Genomic DNA, 19,215 nt, shown 5'->3' with positions numbered 1-19,215 from the left:
TTTTTAATTTCCTCCTTGATGTCTTCTATAACCCATTGATCATTCAGTAACCTATTGTTCATTCTCCAAGTCATGCATGATTTTTCCTTCCTTCTTTTATCGTTGATTTTCAGTTTCATTCCATTATGATCAGATAAGGTGCATGGTATTATCTCTACTCCTTTATATTGTCTAAGAGTTGCCCTGTGACATAATATATGATCTATTTTTGAGAAGGATCCATGTGCTGCTGAGAAAAAAGTGTAACTGCTTGCTGTTGGGTGGTATATTCTATATATGTCAAATTAAGTCTAGGTTATTAATTGTGTTATTGAGTTCTATAGTTTCCTTATTCAACTTTTGTTTGGAAGATCTGTCCAGTGGTGAGAGAGGTGTGTTGAAGTCTCCCATGATTATTGTATGGTGGTCTATTAGACTCTTGAACTTGAGAAGAGTTTGCTTGATGAACATAGCTGCACCGTTGTTTGGGGCATATATATTTATGATATGTCTTGTTGGTGTATGGTTCACTTGAGCAGTATGTAGTGCCCCTCTTTATCCCTTTTGATTAACTTTGGCTTGAAGTCTATTTTATTTGATATGAGTATGGCCACTCCTGCTTGTTTCCGAAGCCCATAAGAGTGATATGATTTATCCCAACCTTTCACCTTCAGTCTATGTATATCGTTTCCTATCAAATGCATCTCCTGTAGGCAGCATATTGTTGGGTCTTGTTTTGTGATCCATTCTACTAGCCTGTGTCTCTTAATTGGTGAGTTTAAGCCATTAAAATTTAGGGTTATTATTGAGATATGGTTTGTTCTTCCAGCCATATTTGTTTATTTATGTTACTAAACATGGTTTGTTTTCCTCTTTGATTATTTTCCCCCCTTTACTGTCCTACCTCCCACTGTTGGTTTTCATTGTTATTTTCCATTTCCTCTTCCTGAAATGTTTTGCCAAGGATGTTTTGAAGAGATGGTTTTCTAGCTGCAAATTCTTTTAACTTTTGTTTATTGTGGAAGGTTTTAATTTCATCTTCCATACTGAAGCTTAATTTCGCTGGATACACAATTCTTGGTTGGAACCCATTTTCGTTCAGTGTTTGAAATATGTTATTCCAGGATCTTCTAGCTTTCAGAGTCTGTGTTGAAAGATCAGCTGTTATCCTGATTGGTTAACCCCTAAATGTAATCTACTTCCTTTCTCTTGCAGCTTTTAAAATTCTCTCCTTGTTCTGTATGTTGGACATCTTCATTATAATGTGCCTAGGTGTGGATCTCTTATGATTTTGCACATTCGGCGTCCTGTAGGCTTCTAGGATTTGGGATTCTGACTTATTCTTCAAGTCTGGGAAGTTTTCTCGTATTATTTCATTGAATAGATTGCTCATTCCTTTGGTTTGGAGCTCTGTGCCTTCCTGTATCCCAATGACTCTTAAGTTTGGTCTCTTTATGTTATCCCATATTTCTTGTATGTTCTGCTCATGGTTCCTTAATAGTCTTGCTGAGCTGTCTATGTTCTTTTCAAGTTGAAATACTTTGTCTTCATTGTCTGATGTTCTATCTTCTAAGTGTTTTCTACTCTGCTGGTAGTATTCTCAATTGAGTTTTTAAGTTGGTTTATTGCTTCCTGCATTTCTAGGATTTCTGTTTGTTTGTTTTTGATTACCTCTATCTCCCTGTATAGTTGATCTTTTGCTTCTTGGATTTGTTTATGTAATTCATTGTCGAAGTGATCTTTCATTGTCTGATGTTGCTGTCTAATGTCTTCCTTGAGACTCTAGATCATCTGAAGCATGTATATCCTGAATTCTTTTTCTGACATTCCATCTGTTGCAGCTATTACCTCTTCTAAAGTTGAGTTGACCTGCATTGCTTGAGGTCCTTTCTTTCCTTGTCATTTCATAGTGCTCGCGTTTCTTTCTGCTTGGTGAAACTGTTGTGTTTTTGAAATTTTCCCCCTATATATTTATATTGCTCTTGTATAGTTGAAAAGTCTCCCTTGTAGGGCGGGCAGCGGCTGTGCTCCTCCTCCAATTGGGGTGATCTGTCTACCACGCTGGCTGGCTGCTGGGTCTGTTCTGCTGGTCGGTCGCAGGTCTTCCTACCCTGTAGGCGCGGGCGGTGGCTCTGCTCTGCCCCTCCTCCAGTTAGTGTGACATGTCTACCACGCCTGCGGACCCCTGGGCCTGTTCTGCAGATGGGTCTCAGGTCTGCCTACCTTGCAGGCGCGGGCGGCGGCTCTGCTCTGCCCTTACTACAATTGGGGTGACGTGTCTACCATGCTGGCAGGTCGCTGGGCCTATTCCGGATGCAGGAGGCGGCTCTGCTCTGCCCCTACTCCAATTGGGGTGAGGTGACTTCCACACCAGCGGGTCTCTGGGCCTGTCCCAGGCGCGGGCGGCGGCTCTGCTCTGCCCCTACTCCAATTGGGGTGACATGACTACCATGCCAGTGGGCCTCTGGGCCTGTCCCAGGCGCGGGCGGCGGCTCTGCTCTGCCCCTACTCCAATTGGGGTGACATGTCTACCATGCTGGCAGGCCGCTGGGCCTGTTCCTCAGGTCGGTCAGACACTAGTATGACAGACATTAGTATGACAATATGTAAATCAATGGAAATGTAACCGATGTGATGCTGCAATCTGTGCACGGGGTAAAAATGGGAGTTCATAACCCACTTGAATCAAAGTGTGAAATATGATGTGTCAAGAACTATGTAATGTTTTGAACAACCAACAATAAAAAAAAAAGAAATAACGGTTGGAATTACCTGTTTTTCATATATTCATTTTTTTTTGGCATGATCAATTGCAAAAACTCCTTACCCTATTGAGTTAATTACCTTGGACACTTTGTGGGATGTAAATACATGGGCCTATTTCTGGTTTGTCTAATTTCCTTCTAATCTTTATGATTATTTGAACTCCCCGTGATCCCTGATAATGGTCCTTGTGCTGAAGTTTGTCTTAATCAATGTATCCACTCCAGTTTCCATTGATTAGGATTGGCATACTTTTTATTTTTTTATGTTTTTATTTTTGACTTAAATGTGTCATTACTTTGAAAATAAATTTTAAAATACAAAGCTTATACTTGGATGTAGTGATCTCTCCATGGAGAACAGATGGTTCAAATCTACTCAGAATCAGTCAGTTGCTGTGACTGGTGAAGCTGCACACACCAGGACAGTAAGAAGGGCTGTTACTTGATGAATGAGACTTTCTCTGGAGCTCAGGACAGGCTCGCTAGCGGGCTTGAGGGAGCCAGGAAGGGTGAACTGGTTTTGGCTTTTATTGTGATTAGGATTGGTCCCAGAGTGAGGGTGTCTGAGACCCCTGGGCTTGCCTGGTTTGAACTTCCCATAGGTGCCATGGGAGGGAGCCCTAGGGCTTTCTTACCAGCCAGATGGGGCTCAAAGGAAAGGAAGGAGGGTAGAGTTTCACCCTGTTTGCAGTCAAACATCAAACACGGGGCCAGACTTTATTGCACTGGGCCCTGCCCTGTAATGCAGTCTGACGAGATATCTTTTAAATGGTTTTTAGACCATTAACATTTACTGTGGTCATTGTGGTTGGGATTAAAGCTACCATATTGCCATATATTTCCTGCTAGTTTCAACTCTTCATTATTTGTCTTTTCCTGGCTTCTTTCTGATTATTTTTAGTATTCTATTTCATCTCCCCTTTTGACATATTTATGGTTGCTTTAGAGTTTAAAATATGCATATATACAACAAATGTCACTATTATGTATAATTAAAGTACACCAATGAAATGTTTATTTAGTTTAGTACAGGTTACCTTTAAATAGTATTACACAAGTAACTTTTAATGTGACCACCTTATGGCAGTGTACTTCCATTTTATCCCTGGGTCCTTGGTGCTATGTTAGTTATAGATTTTATTTTTATAATTCTTATAAATTCCATAGTATGTCACTATTCTTTTGCTTTAAAAAGTTGATTATGTTTAAAAAGTAATAAATGTCTTTTATGTTTACCCACGTATTTACTAATTTGGTCACTCTTCATTGTTTTGTGTAGATTTAAATTTCTATTTAGCTATCACTTTTTCTACTGTGTGAAGAAGTTTTAGGGGGAATTCACATAACTCTTGATCAGCAGTATGCAGGCAGCCTGGCTGTTCAGGGTAAACGTGGTGAACTCACAGGTCTACACCGACACAGGCTTCTTCTTCTTCTTCTTTTTTTTTTTTTAGAGAGAGAGAGAGAGAGAGAATGAATTTTAATATTTCTTTTTTAGTTTTCAGCAGACACAACATCTTTGTTTTTGTATGTGGTGCTGAGGATTGAATCGGGGCCACACGCATGCCAGGCGAGTGTGCTACGGCTTGGGCCACATCCTCAACGCAACTACAGGCTTCTTATGTTGTTTGAGGCTCCAAATTCCTGAATGGAAACATAAAACAGAAAGTCCATCATGAAGTTTAAACCTGTGCTCTTCAGTAGTGTAGCCACCAGCCCAATGTGCTGTACTGTTTAAAACAAATTAAAAGGAAGCATTGGGTCCCTGTGTTAGGTGTCTATTGGTACCTAAATGTTACTGTGAATGTAACAGCTGAAAGTGATAGAGAGTTGTGACTTGTGTCTCCTGTGGGTCAGGATCTGAGTAACCTGGCTACAAGCTTCTGGCTTAGGTGCCGCAGTCTGGCTGGGCACAATTCAGGAGCCACTTGTCAAAAGAAACGAACTTTATTTTTAGAACCACACATGCCAAACAAAACAGTTGGGGGTCTGCTTGTGTGTTTCCACAGGGAGAACAGCAGCTGATTTGGATTCCAGAGAGATTAACTAAAGCGATTTCTACAGACCAAAAAGAAGATGATTTGGCTCAAATCCATAACAGCTGATATCCAGAACTCCACTTTGGCTATTCTTACATCTGCAACAGAACGAGGATGCTTTTTTCAATATCTATTTTATTATTGCCCTTTCCCATATCATGAAGTTCTATTTTGTTTTTTGGGCTCATACAGACCTAGGTTAATGTTTTGCTGATCAGTTCTATTTTTTGACTATAGAGTTTTTAAACGTTGCAATGGAGATTTCACCTGTAAAAAGTTATAAGGCCTTTACTATTATGTTATGTGTTGTATGTATTATATTATGTGTACACACTTGTGTTTTGTGTTATATGTTTGAATGTACGTATGTCCATATATCATATATGATGAGTGCTCACGAAAAAATGGATCCAAATATTTTTTTTTTATTCACGTGATTTAAATGGTTTAATTTAAATTGGGTAAACAACTGTTGAAGATTGTTTTAATATGTGAACAAAAAAGGAGGTTAACAGATCTGTTTGTTTACTTTCACCTTTCCTTTTCATTATATTGAATAATTCTCTTCAAGATAATGTAAATTGTTAAGAAAATTGTTTTCTTTTAGTGCCTTCTGGAATGTTACATAATTTTTTCTTTAGCCATTATTGTCAGAATTCCTATCTTCATCCCAGTGCCGGTGAAGACAAAGATAAAACCAATCTACGGCTTCTGCAATAGCCATCACTGAACTGCTTGCAGAACTTGCCTGGACTATGTATCACTTGTATGCATTGTGAACTCACCTGTATGCATTGTGAACTATCTGTTGGTGCAGCGACTTGTGGTAGTGTTAGGGTATTTTTGCTGATGATGTCATCAGTGGTACAATTTTTCCAAAAGGAGCCGTCAATTGGCTTGGTGTATCTTCCTCCCTTCTGCTTGTCATGATCGTTCAGCTAAAATTTGGGGGCCAACAGAGGTGAGGCAATAAACCTCACCCCCCTCCCCCGCTGGTACCTCTCCACACATGTGGCTATATACTGGACCGGTAGTCAGTGATGGGAAAGATCCAATTACAATGGTACCAACCTAAGACAGGAGGCTGACGCCTTGAGGTCAGCTCATCCAATAACGGGTAAGGACCATATGTACTATTGGACAACCTAAGGCAGGCATGGTCCCTAAGCCACATGCTTGTTGTTTAAACAGAGAGGGGGAGATGTTGAGAGCCACAGCAGAAGGGGCCCCAGCAAACTTCCAGCTGCCGGCTGATGATTGGCTCACAGTGGCCCCATCTAGCTGATTGGCTCCTCTGTGGAGATGCTCATTGAGCTGTTTCCCTGCCCTTTCAGACTGCCAGAAGATGATTGGCTCACAGCAACCCAAGCAACATCTAGCTGATTGGCTCCTCTGCGGTGATGCTCATTAGGCTGTTTCCCTGCCCTTTCAGACCACAGAGCTGCTCACTGGGGGACTTCTTTGGCTCCGCCCACGCGACCCAGCTAATCGGCCTCAAGAACAGGAGGATTGTGGGAGCTGGAGAGGCTTGTGTTGGGTGGGAGAGGCTTGTGGGAAGCCGGTGGTGGCAGTTGGGCTCTGAGGGTTTTTCCTGAGGAGCTGTTTTGTTTGGCGTGTGTGGTTCTAAAAATAAAGTTTGTTTCTTTTGACAAGTGGCTCCTGAATTGTGCCCAGCCAGACTGCGGCATTTGGTGGCCCGTAAGGGATCGAACCCGTGACCTTGGCATTATCAGCACCAAACCCTGATGAATCCAAATTTAAAAAGTTTAGAGTAAAAAGGGTTATTTTAAGTTTATCTTTGGGGAATATATATACCCCTTCCCACTTAGGGTCTCTCCCAAGGCCATGATAAACTGTCTTCAGGGCTGCTGTGACCTCAAGAATCCACCAGAGCTGGACAGTTCACCTATGGTCACTCCTGCGCCATTGTATTCCTGTCTCAAGATGTATTATCAACATTTTATTTTATTTTTTTCCTTTCATTTTTTAAAATTTTAATTTTTTATAGAGCACATTTTTTCATATCTCTGCTTGTACATATTAATTTTATTTTTTGTGGTGTTCTAGTTTATTTGCTCTAAGAAGAAATAGATACTGAAGTGTGTCAAAGGTTTCTTAAAGGAAGTCATGACCAATAGAATGTTAGAAGGCACATCAGAGCTCATTGATTCAATTTCTGACCTAAACAATGGGAAACAGAAGCCAAGAAGACTAACAGTACACCAGGAGAGCTCCATAATTATGATAACACTATCCAATTTTCATCTTTGTTAGCATAACTGCCATTCTTTCTAGCCCTTAAGACTCCGTGACTTTCCTCCGTGTGTTAACTACTGAGTGAATCCTCACTGGTTTACTCTTGTCTGGCAGGTTAATGTAACAAGTAGTCTTGTTAGTTAAACTCATGCCAAATCTGCCCTGGACTCATTGAATTCACCCGGGACAGGATTTCTCCAGACCCATGTGGCTAATACTCAGAGGACACAGATCAGTCTTTCAGTCCTGGAGGGTGTGGGAATGCATTCCCAGAGGGACCCCTGAGGCCAGGCTTTGTTTGCCTACCTCTGGTGTCCTGGTCACACATCAGCCTCACCAAGCTGACCATCTGATATTGCTTACATTGGTCCCCTGAGCAGTAGGAGTTTTGGGCAGTTGACAGGGCTTATGAGAAGCCATAGAGTAAACCTGTGTAAAATCAGGGAAGCCTGTGTGCGGGGGCTCTGGCAGAGCTGGATGGGCACAGCAGTCCCAGGGAGTGTGCGTGAGGTGTGGGGGCAGGCGGGAGAAGAGAGAAAAGGGATCATTTTGGTCTCCCAGGGGGCCCTCTTCTTTTCCTACTCATGAATATCTGGTTCAAATGGTGAAAAACATCCAAACAGAGAATTTCATGGAGGCTATTATGGGATTTGTGAATTTAAAAAATCAGTGTTATAAATACTGATAATTTTGAGCTACATTTGCTACTCTAATGATTAGTGAAATTTAAACAATCATAAGATAATGTTAAAATAGCCAAGCCCGGGGCTGCAAAGGCCTGGGCATGCTGTTTTCTACTTCCAAAGGTAGAGCTTGGAGGACTCAACAGAGAGGTTTTGAACATTCTATGACTCCTGGATTCCTCAGGGTTGGGCTGTCCCTATCAGCAGGGGAGTAACTACCTGATAGGTGTGTGTCAGCTGCTCATAGGGGTTTCTTCAGATGTTGAATGAGTATGTGACTTGACTTCACAGCCAAGATCCTTCTGCTCCGATCCCCATTAAGACTGGAGATAAGGGATGTGGCCACTTTCCCTCCTCCTTGCTCCCCCAATACATCCATGGGAGCCCCTTGTTCCCCTTCAGACACAGCATGGCTCCTGGGCACTGAGTGTTTACCCCAACAGAGAGGTACCAGAATCCTTCCCAAGACTGGGAATTTCATGTGAGATTTTATTCTGTTTCTGAATGACCCTGCCAGTGACTCCTCTCCTGTTCCCAAGATATTTAGGAGATGAAAATTTCAGAGCTGTGGCCAGGGAGTTGGCTTCTGGTGTCCTGGGTGTCTGAGGGCACCATTTCCTAGACATGTAGTCAGTTGCTCTAAAAATGAGAATTTAGAGGGGAAGGCACTAAAGACTCAGCTTCTCTGTGAACCCTTCTAGTCTTGATAGGTCCCACACTTGCCTCCGGGTACCTCAGAATACTGAGGCCGAGGTGTCACAGGAGGATGATACCCAGTGGCCTCTCCATCCCACAAGCATTGCACGCTCCTAGGTAAACAACCTTTCTCTTCACTGTTGTAATTAGCACACAAATTTCTTTAAGTGACCCATGGCAGGATTTGGGGGTGGGGTGGGTAGGTATTTATTATGTGTTGGGGAAATAGAATCAAAACAGAATCTTCTCCCAACCCCGAAATCTTCCCCACGAAGGGAGTAGAGAAAGGAAACATTAAATCAGAATGTAATGTGCATCACAGATAATGTGCTGAGAAATCACCAAGACAGAGGGAAAGGAAACCTCACCCTTTCATAGAGTTGTGTAAGTCAGCATCACCGTGACCAAAATATTCAATATAAACAACTCAGAGGAGGAAAAGTTTATTTTGTTGCCCAGTTTCAGAGGTTTAGTCCATGGTTGGTGGCTTCATTGCTTTAGGCCAAGGGAGGCAGAATGTCATGGCAGAGGCCTGGGGTGGAGGAATGCTGCTCACCTCAAGCCCACCAGGAGGCAAAGAGAGAGGAAGGGGCAGGGGCCACAGGAGGATGCACCCTTCAGGGGTCCTTCCAGTGACCCACCTCCCCCAGCCATGCCCCACCTGCCTATAGTGACTCCATTTAAAGGGTGGACTGATCAGGTCACAGCTCTCATTGTCTATTTTTTTTTTTCACTTCAGAATATTCCTGCAGTAACACAGGACCTCAGGGGGTCACTTCATAGCCAAAACATAACAATATCATGAAGATACACAGTAGATATTTGTTCTCAAGATTATTGCTTTATTAGTGAGTCCTCAAGTAGGAGCACTTCATGTCTCCATCCCTCTCACTCATGACTCATCCTGGATTCACATGGCGAATGGGATGACCACCTAAGTTAGGGAATTGACTTCACCTAAAGGAAAAACAAGCTTCTATCTTTAGGATGGGGGTAGTTTAGGAATCTGGAGTCAGGTACCCCTGAAGTCAGTCTCTTAGTCTTTTCCTGGATATAGGGGCATTATCTTCTCTGATGCTTCCATTTTAAGGAAGTGGTTCCCACGTCCTTAAGAAAGACATTCCTTGGCAATTAAACTCACAAAAGATCTGTTCAGTCTTAAAAAGATTTATCTACAATTTAAGAAGGAGGAGAATATTTTGAATTTCAGCATTTCTAAGCAAATGCTCTTAAAAATATATGGTTATTTCAACATAGGGATTTGTCTTTACAAAGGGGACATTGACATGGGTTATTATTTGACAGCAGTGCCATTAGCCACAACCTGGTTATCTTAACCTTCATATTTCACTCCAAAATTTATGTAAACAATGTGGGCATTATGTATTTTCATTTTCTTATTTTTTTCAAGTCATTACATTGTTTTCTTTATCACTATTTAGTACCTTGAACTAGATTTACCAGTCTTTTGGAAATGGTAGTTGTCAAAACCACATACTAGAAATACAGTGTAATAGTGAATCTTTGTAGTAACAATCTGGTATAATTACAGAGTATTCTGTTTTGTTTAATATGAGTCATATCTTATTCCAGTAGCAGTATTTTTATCATACTCTACATTCCTAGAGTCTTGGTATATATTAATATTTATTTCTATTTTTTCATTTTTTATGTGGTGCTGAGGATCGAACCCAGTGTCTCATGTATGCGAGGCAAGCACTCAACTACTAAGCCACTACCCCAGCCCCTTACTATTTATTTTTTAGTTGTAGTTGGACACAATACCTTTATTTTTATGTTTATTTTTATGTGGTGCTGACGATTGAACCCAGGGTCCCAGACTTGGTATATATTAATGGAAATATGATATTACTTTCAAAGCCAGAACTTGATTTACAAGTAAAACTGAAGAATCAGAATCAGTTGACTTCTTAAAAATATAGATTTGATCAATATTTTGAATAGGAGATATATTTAAAACACAAAAGGTGAAAAGTGTTTATCGCTCAAAGTATCTCTGTCCCCAATGTCACCAAACCACTGGGGGTGTACCCTTCCTCCCCAAAACACATGGTCCAACTTCTTACATATTCCACCAGAGACAAACTACAGGTTTAGCTAAAATCATGTGTGCACAGTTTATTATTATTTTTCTAAAAAACCACAAATGGTACCACATTCTATACACTGACCTGCCCTTTTCCTTTTTACTGATTCATTGTCAGAGATTGTCAAAAATAGCAATAATATTGAATTTCTTTTTTACCCTTTGGATTCAATGCTTTCTTTGTTTCCTTTTTAACTTGATTTTGGATTTGAAATTTAGATAGCTATATTTTATGTATCTAACATATTTTAAAACATTAAAGAATCAGTCTCCTTCTGTTTTTATTCTATTAAGAATCCTCATAAAGCACATATATTTAGTTTTGTCATGTAATGTTCCAGATGCTGTGCATTGCTGTCCAGTAAAGTACTCTCTGATGATCCCGTCTGATAATGGAAGTGTTCAGCGGTTGCTTGGTGCATCATGATACCTGTCAATCACATGTGGGTGTTGAGAATGTGATATGTGGCTAGTGAGATGAAGAAACTGTACTTTTAATTTTGTTTACTGTTAATTTTAAATAGCTGCTGTGGCTAATAATTATTGCATTGTACAATGCAGGTCTTAGAAATTTCTCCCTGCAATCTGTTAATATGGCCAATTATAATAATATGTTTTTTTAAATGTGGACAGCTGGAATAAGTCCATTTTGTCATAAAGTAGAGCTCTAGCATTTTCCTGGGCTGGGAGTTTAGCTCAGAAGTAGAACACTTGGATTTGATTGATCCCCAGAACTGCAAAACAATAACAACACAACAAAAACCAAAACAACAAAAACCCCCAAAAGAAAAGAAATACCCCCCCCAAAAGCTAACAACCAAATAATAAATAATTTTTCTTTGAAAATAAATGTATTTCTTTCAGAAATAGAAAATGAATATGTATAGAAGTTTATCTGCCTACCACTTTAGACTCAGCCTGCCTGAGCTTGTTTTGAATTTTTCTTTCTCTATGACCAATATATTTCTGACCTATTTCTTAGGTGTGGTTGATCACTTGTATTTTGTTGGAAAGAAAAAAAAGGAAAAGGAACAAATAATTTGAGCAGGTCATTCCTTTATTGATAATTGAGTTAACAGAATCACAGAATTTAGAAATATAAGAAGGGTCCCAGGTACCACCTCAATTGAAGGAAAAGTGGGTGTCTAGGTTGATGAGTTTGAAGAGAAAGTGTGATTTGCTTTGGTTCATCCAAGACAGGAGAGAAGCAATTGTGTGCAATTTAGAAGATGAGGTATGGATTGTTTTAATCTTCACATTGAACGTTTTGTTCTCCAAGGAAATTTTCATAAGAAAAAAAAAAAAGAAGAAAACTGGTTCATATGTGTGTGCAGAAAGAGAGAAAAAGAGAGGCTCCTACAACCATCGCATTCTTAGTGGGGACTCTGAGGCTGGAAAAGAAAATGAATATATAAAGCACGTGTTGTTTCCAGCCTCAGTTTACCTTTTGCTCTGTGACTTGTCTCATAAGAGAGACAGGGGCATCCTTCTTAAGGGGAAGAGACTCTGCCAAAGAAGAGGATGCTGTGGGTCTTATTTTGCTTGATGAAGAACAGGAAGGGGTGGTCACAATAGAAATTAACAGAGTGCATTGGGGCGGACGTTACTTCAGCTACTATGCCCGTGGCGGCTGCAGCCTCGGTGCCCTCTTCATTCACTTCCACAAAGGACTTGTGCAAAACTTTGGACACTGAAAGGCCCTGTGTCCCTGTCATGCCCGAGAGGTCAGCCTTTTGTGGACAGAAGACGTCCTCCATCCCCATGGCTCTCAACATGGTCTTGAGGTCGTAGGTCTCTTCCACTTTGAATCGAGGGAGGCGCACATTTACATTAGTCATCTCCATGCTCCCTGGGCTGGTCCACTCCATTAACTTCTCAGCAGTGAGTTTGTCTTCAAGCTATAAAGATGGAAAAAAAAAAGAAAGAAACTGACTTGGTCGACTTTTGGAATCTGGCACACTTTAACAATGAATGGAATATGTGGGAAATTTTGAGTTTAGAAATAAATGCAACATACAAGTTGGTCCAGTTAATTAGACATTATTCTAATTAACTGGTCAAAAACAGCAGGCCTGAACATATATGAAGACTTATTTGATTATATGTGTTCACATGTACAAACATGTATGTAAAAATGGAATTACATTACTTTGAACCAAACGAACTTATATCACTACTTCTTATGCCATCCGTCTACTGTATGTGTCATTTTGTAGACTTTTTATTTTCTTGCACACATTATTTATTACATACTGCAGTTATGGTACATGATCTATTTTTACTCTTAGTTCTTGCTTGTTATATTTTTAAACAAATCTCACATTGCTATCTATTTCTCTGGGTTTAATTGTTGCTTGTTGCCATCAAACTGATATTTAATGTGTATAGCTCTACTTAAATGATAATAAATTTAGCCTGTGTCAGGCTGTAAGCTAAACTATTTATAATGTGAGGATATACTTGGTTTGAACCCAGGGGCACATAAACATGGAGCTATATTGCAGCCCTTTTTATTTTTTATTTTGACACAGGGTCTCACTAAATTGCTGAGGGTCTCACTAAGTTGTTGAGGTTGGCCTCAAACTTGTCATCCTCCTGTCTTGGCCTCCTGAGTTGCTGCTTACAGGTGTGTGCCACTGAATCATCGGATTCAGTGACTGAGTCATTGTTCCTTGTTTTGAACTGTTTATTATTGGAGGCATCTTGGCCTCAAAGTTTTTGTCTTGTTTCAAATTAAACAGTTACCATGGGGGGAAAAATCAGGCATAGAGAAAAAACGGTCAATGTGAGTGATACCTCCTGCAGGCCATCTGCTTCATGGGGCAGCAGCAGGACCATGCTCAGGTCATTGCCTTTGTATGGTATTTCCAGGATCTTGGCCTGCACATCCTCCAGGAAGGCAAAATTAAAATGCCCGCTTTTGGCCATCATCTGCACAGATTTGCTCTCATTCTACAATAAATTAAGGAATCAAATAAATACTAAGTTAGACAAAAAGATAATATTAAATACTAAGTTAGACAAACACATCCCTCTCTTTTGGAGAAACTACTCAGGAAGTTTGAGAAATAAAGAGAGAAGTTACTATTTTTTTCAGGCATTCCTAACTCAACTTTTAAGAATAAAACAAAACAATATCTGCTTGTTCACGGCACTGTCTACTTTAGTGGTCCATCCCATCAGATGCCTCTAAGTTTAACTTTCCACATGCAATACCTTATTCTGCCAGAACTTTGCTTCTGTGGTCAATTCCTTTTTAAATTCCTCATCCCACCGCCCTTTGAAGTAGACTGCGTTCACCAGAACCAGTCTGGTGGTTTGGTTAATAGTGCCACTAGGAAATAGGTCCTTGATTTTTTCTGTAAGAGGGAAAAAAAAAGGTCATCATGTAAGGTACAAATGGCTTTTGGAGAGAATGCTATACACAATTTCAGGACTGTCCTTATATTTATGTGCCACTGCTTTAGGGACTCGTGGACTGCCACCAGGTGCAGCCTTCTCATGGTGCCAGCCCTAGAGAGCTGCAGGGATGGAGACACCAGCCTCTTCCTGTGACAGGAAAGGAGGTGAGACTGTCTAGGGGACACTGAGGAGCTGATATTATCTGCTGTTCAGCTTGACTCTTTCCTTCCTTCCTCTGCTCCTCCCCTTCTGTTTTCCCAAGGTGGGTCCCTCACGTGGAGAAACATGGCCTGATTGTCCTCAAGGACAATGGCCTGAGCTCTGTACTCTGAGAGTCCCCTGCTGTCAGATGCTGCTCCCAGGGGTTCCTTCCTCCTCCTCAGTCTCCTGTACAAGTACTGCAAGGACGGCCTGTAGTAAGGGGTGGCACTAGTTCTCCATAGAATGGAGGCTTTGAGAAGCCTCTGCCCTGGGTGGAGGAGACCCTGGGCTAATCCCTGCAGGAGGGTTGGTGGAGGTGTGCTCCAGGCAGGTATAGGTCATGGGGCAGGGAGCCTGGTCTCCAGATGGGCTGCCTGTTTCCAGAGGAGTAAGAGGAAGGAGCTCTTTGGACTGTTTTTTTCTAAAGATTCATAATCAACACTTGGCTCTGACCTCAAGAAAATCTCAAAACGGGGCTGAGTGGGAATGTGGGTTCCACAAAGATCGGGTCAGCTGGGGGCCATGTGCAAGTAGCTTTGCAGCCATGTCTCCACCTAGTTGACCTCCTTCTCTTCTCTCCCTGCTCCCCCTGGATCTCTCCACATTTATTGGGACCATCTGCCCTGCCTCCTCCATCCTCTCTGCAGATCCAATAACATCCCCCCCAGGACTCCCTACCATGTCACGTCTGGGCTTCCTCACAGGGTGATCAAAAGGTTCCGCCATGAGTAGCCCTCCCATACTCTACCATTTGTTTGGCTTTCCACCCAGGAATTAATCTTCTTTCGACTTTCTTCTGGAGCATTTTTGAAATCAAGGGATTCCACAGTGGCTAGGTAAAATTTCTTAATCCCATCCAAATATTCCTTTGAGAAGTAGAGGAAGAAAGAAGGAATTAAGAAAGATTTATGTGTCACCCCATTTAATTATTTACAATTAATGTAAGCTGAACCCAGACCCTGGCCAGAACCACTGTCTCTGCACATGCATATTTGTATACAGGCCCCATGAGGGCAAGTGTGCAAGGAGAGCGCTGGATTCCTTGAGGCTCAACACCATCTGGCAAAACCCAGGGGAAGAAGAGGCTATGGTTTACAAATTTCAGTGCAAGTTAAAGGAGATGAATCACGTGGGAGACTTCTCACCAGTGAGCTCTACCACTGCCTCTCTCATCTGGGTTTATATTCCCTGGTGCTTTCCCGGCCCCCTCCAGGGCCCATCCCAGCCTGCCTGTTCCAGAAGTACCCCATTAGTCAGACATTTCCCACAAAAGGTGCTCTCTGTGACACAGTCAGTACCTGTTCATTAATGGCATCTCCTGACTTATCTTGGCCCTGACCCACACTTCATCTGGGCCTGGTCAGGGACTGGATGCTCCAGCAGTCAGAGCTGTGATAGAGCTGCCACCCCTGGGGCCAGAGCTGCCCAGGAATCAGCCAGAAGCCTCTGTCTGGCTTTCCCCCATTTGGCCATCAGAGACATAGGACCCAGTATGCAGACTCCAGGTGTGGAGAGCCAAGGGGAATTACCTGAAGAAACTGAGACTCCTTTTCTCCATAGACTCTGTTGGCGATCTTCAGGTTGTAGGCGTCACTGGGTTTGTTTAATTCAGTCAGAAACTTTTGAATCTCATGGTGCACATTTCCTGACTCTCCAGCCTTCAACATCCAAAAAAGATGCTCATTGAATTAGCCTGTTCATGTGTGTGCTCAACTCACTTGAAGTCACTTAGATCAGTACCAACACTTATGTCTATAATCTCAAAGATGACCTCTGGCTTATTCTCTGATATTTGCTGTATTTATCTCAAATACCCTGAAGAATTTACCTTACATTCAACTTCTTCCAGGAAATTCTTTGCTCCAGCCCTGATATATTCTGATCTGTTCTCTTCTGAACTACAGGGCACCATTGGGTATCCTCTCAGTCGTTTAAATTATTAGGTTTATCTTTCCAGATAAACTCGGAGTTCCTTAAGGTGCAAACCTTATTTCACTTCTAACAGCTACCAAGCATATGGTCATGTTGGAGTTTGGATATTTAAAATGCTATGACATGAAGCCCTGCTGTAGCCCTTGGTGGGATCATCTTCTAAGACGTGTTGACTGTGATCTGTCATGTGATGGCCATTGTCTGCATGTAAGAAGACCTCGAGCCTGGTACTCAGCTAAGAACAGCCCGTAGGTCATCTGAATCTCAGTCTAGCTGAGATGAAAATAAAAAAGCTCAGTGATTAAGTGGCCTAAGAGACAGACTGAGTAGCCAAGTTTTAAACTGAAGCCTGTCTGAATTTTGAAATTTCTATTTACTAGCTAAGAGTTTTGTTTTGTCAAAGCCCTAAACAAATATATCTGCTAGCCATCATTTTCCAAAATATAATTGAACTTGTGCTAATTCCTTTTCATTTTAATTAACTCAGTTGTACTATGTTAGTAACATTATTGTGAGTGTGATCATTAGCTCACGTTTATTATGACCTCTTATTTACAGTAGGCTGGGCCCTGTTGCCAACTTTTGCAGATATTGGGTCAGATTCTTTTTGTTTAACTGGGATGAGGTCACTCTGACTCAGGGCAGTAGCGAATTGCTCATGTTCACATTTGTGAAGAATGGAGCTGGTCTATGTCGTGTCCGACTTGAGTTCTTAAGTTCAATGCTGACCTTCTCTGACTAAAACAAAAACTTGAAAGTAATAATTATGAAAATAAAATGTGGAATTTTTCCATATGTCCTAATCTCTTTCATCTAGGATTTTCCATTCCTCGGTTTATGTGAAATTCCCTGTTTAAACTATGACCCTCTCAGATACTTAAGATACCTGGAGCTCTCCCAGGACCAGAATACTTACATGAGGGGCTGTGGGGTTCTTTGTTGCTTTTTCTGTGATTTCATTGAAATGAAGGACCTGGAAGAGAAAAGGATCTGGGTCAAGACAACTTCATTTAAAAGATCTGTCGAATTCAGAGTAGAGAAAAAGAACAAAACTCTCAAAAAAGAAGAGGATAAAGAAGCATAAAGACACTAAAAGCACCCAATCCCAGAACTTCAGGGTATGAATGTGTTCTTTGAGACAACACAGAAAAGCTGGTTAATCTCCAGATACGTTGAAGAATGTGCCTTCCTTGTTCATTGGGGAGACCTTTGGTGATGGGTCCCTTGGGTTTGGTTTAGTCAGCCCGTCACTTCGTCTTCTCAGCTCTGGTTGATGGGCAGTGGTGGGGGTCATCAAGAGAGGTCAGCCTTGGGGAGGGGGTGTCTCCCCAACACTCTGTGATCACACAGCCCTGGAAAGTCTGCTGGGCATCTTGTGTTACCCCCCAGGTCCCCAGAGCTGTGACCGTCCCTGTGTGTGTGAGCCAGCCCAGTGAAGAGGAGGGCTGGGCAGGTCCTGCGGGGCAGCTGAGGCCTACCTTCTCCATCTGCAGGGCAGTGTTCCCCCTGGCCCCTAGGTCGAGCATGGCCAGCGCTGACAGGATGCTGACCGGGGAGTAGAAGACGTTGTCCCCGTCCTTCCTCAGCTGCCGGAACAGGTCAAGGGTGAACTTGGCGTTGGCCACACTGAGTGAACCCATGGTGACTGGTTGGTCGGGAACTCCTAGGAAAGCAGTGGATCCAGCTTAGAAGGACTTTATTGTCATGAAATTTTCTTAAAAATGACTTATCTGGGTTATGGGATTCTGGCCATTAAGGTTTTGACCCTTTTTACCTTCCAAGCCTTCTGAATGCACGTGTGTTCATCTTCTAATTAGAAGACTCATGAAAGCACTATTGAAAAAGACTTGTGGACAAGTAATAGAACATCTTTATCTTTCCTGTGTCTTTCCCTTATCATTGGATGGCTAGGTTTGGGGGAAGGCTTTATTACAAATGCCAGGACAAGGTTTTCTGGGGCCAACATGCAGCCAGGTCTCCAGAAGAAACTCTCTGACTTTTCTTTGAAGCTCTGAGGCTGACCACCTCCCTCTCCACACATGATTGTAAGCATGCACCAGTTTTCTGGGAAATATGTCTTTTTAAGTAAAGACCAAATTAGGTCAAGGGGGTTTGTTAATTTTTTCACCTGGCAGAACAAGTACAATACAAAAAGACAAAGTACATGCATGATAGAAACCACGTCACTGTTTTGATCCTCGATAGTAATTCCTGCTAAGCCGTAGTGGCTGGAAGCACTCACCTGTGTTCCTGAAGAAGCAGAGCTGGATGGGAGCTGTGAGCCTTGATGTGGTGGACGGAAGATCCTGGGTATATAGTCCTCCTCCCGCAAACGCTGCCTCATCAATTCAGTTGTCTTTCAAGTAAATCAACTTCAGATTTCTCAATCAGCTTAGCCCACACTTCCTGAGCCTGACAACTTATGAGAAAAGACAGGTTAGGACAGTAACCTGTGTTTCCTTTTTCTTTTTGTGGGGACAGTTAAGAATCTGTAATCTTTGGCAATCATTGACTCATTTTGAATGCATGCAAAGGTGCTTTTCTAATACCAATGAAGATGTATTAGGTATTCCAACTTCCTCATTGTCTTCGATTCCATCCTCTGTACATTCCCTTCATCTTAAAAAAAATCTTTTTTTTCTTTTAATGTTAAATTGTTTTTAAGGTATCTTTGGACACACAAACACCTACAACATTACTTATATTTGTGATTTTTCAGTTCTGAAAGGCTCCACTCATCCTTTTGTAGGAATCACTTTATATACCCAGGAAAATTGATCTTATTCTAGTGCAAAGAGACACTGGGGAGGTCTCTGCAGACTTGGGGAACAGGGTCCTACCCTCATGCTCATTCCCGACCCTCATGCTCTTCCTAGCCCCTGGTTCTCCCTGTCTCTTCCCATGTCCCCTGCAGCCATCCTGACTTTTCTGATGCTTGATGCCTGTGAGGACAGTTATTTGCCTTGCTACATTGACAAGCTTCCGACAGTAAGAAGGATCGAAACAAACAGAGGCTGTTTTGAACAGCAGTCTTCTAATTTCTCATATACAGTCAAACAGAAAAATAACTTGTTTGGGATGTCATGATGAGACTATAGCTCTGTCCCCCCTTCCCTACCTGCCCCCCATGGCCAGTAAGCACCTGGCTTCAGACT

General features: G+C 41.9%; 1 protein-coding gene across 2 annotated transcripts; it reads right to left on the bottom strand.

The window, feature by feature from the left end:
• Positions 1 to 12,015: 12,015 nt before the first annotated feature.
• Positions 12,016 to 17,700, bottom strand: LOC113178636 (serpin B4-like). Of its 2 annotated transcripts, none has more exons than XM_077792330.1 (7): positions 17,539 to 17,700; positions 16,977 to 17,033; positions 15,658 to 15,786; positions 14,877 to 14,994; positions 13,742 to 13,884; positions 13,322 to 13,477; positions 12,016 to 12,423 (listed from the first exon to the last, which is right to left on the bottom strand). In XM_077792330.1, the coding sequence occupies exons 1-7, from the start codon at positions 17,698 to 17,700 to the stop codon at positions 12,016 to 12,018; spliced, it is 1,173 nt and encodes a 390-aa protein (XP_077648456.1). The 2 variants fall into 2 exon arrangements, with proteins under 2 accessions (XP_077648456.1, XP_077648457.1); XM_077792331.1 differs by having other exon boundaries at positions 13,322 to 13,414.
• Between the last annotated feature and the right edge of the window lie 1,515 nt (positions 17,701 to 19,215).

The sequence above is a fragment of the Urocitellus parryii genome, chromosome 13 (genome assembly GCF_045843805.1).
Source record: "Urocitellus parryii isolate mUroPar1 chromosome 13, mUroPar1.hap1, whole genome shotgun sequence".
Classification (NCBI taxonomy): domain Eukaryota; kingdom Metazoa; phylum Chordata; class Mammalia; order Rodentia; family Sciuridae; genus Urocitellus; species Urocitellus parryii.
Note: the sequence above shows the minus strand (reverse complement) of the source record. Positions and strands in the feature narration are given on the sequence as shown.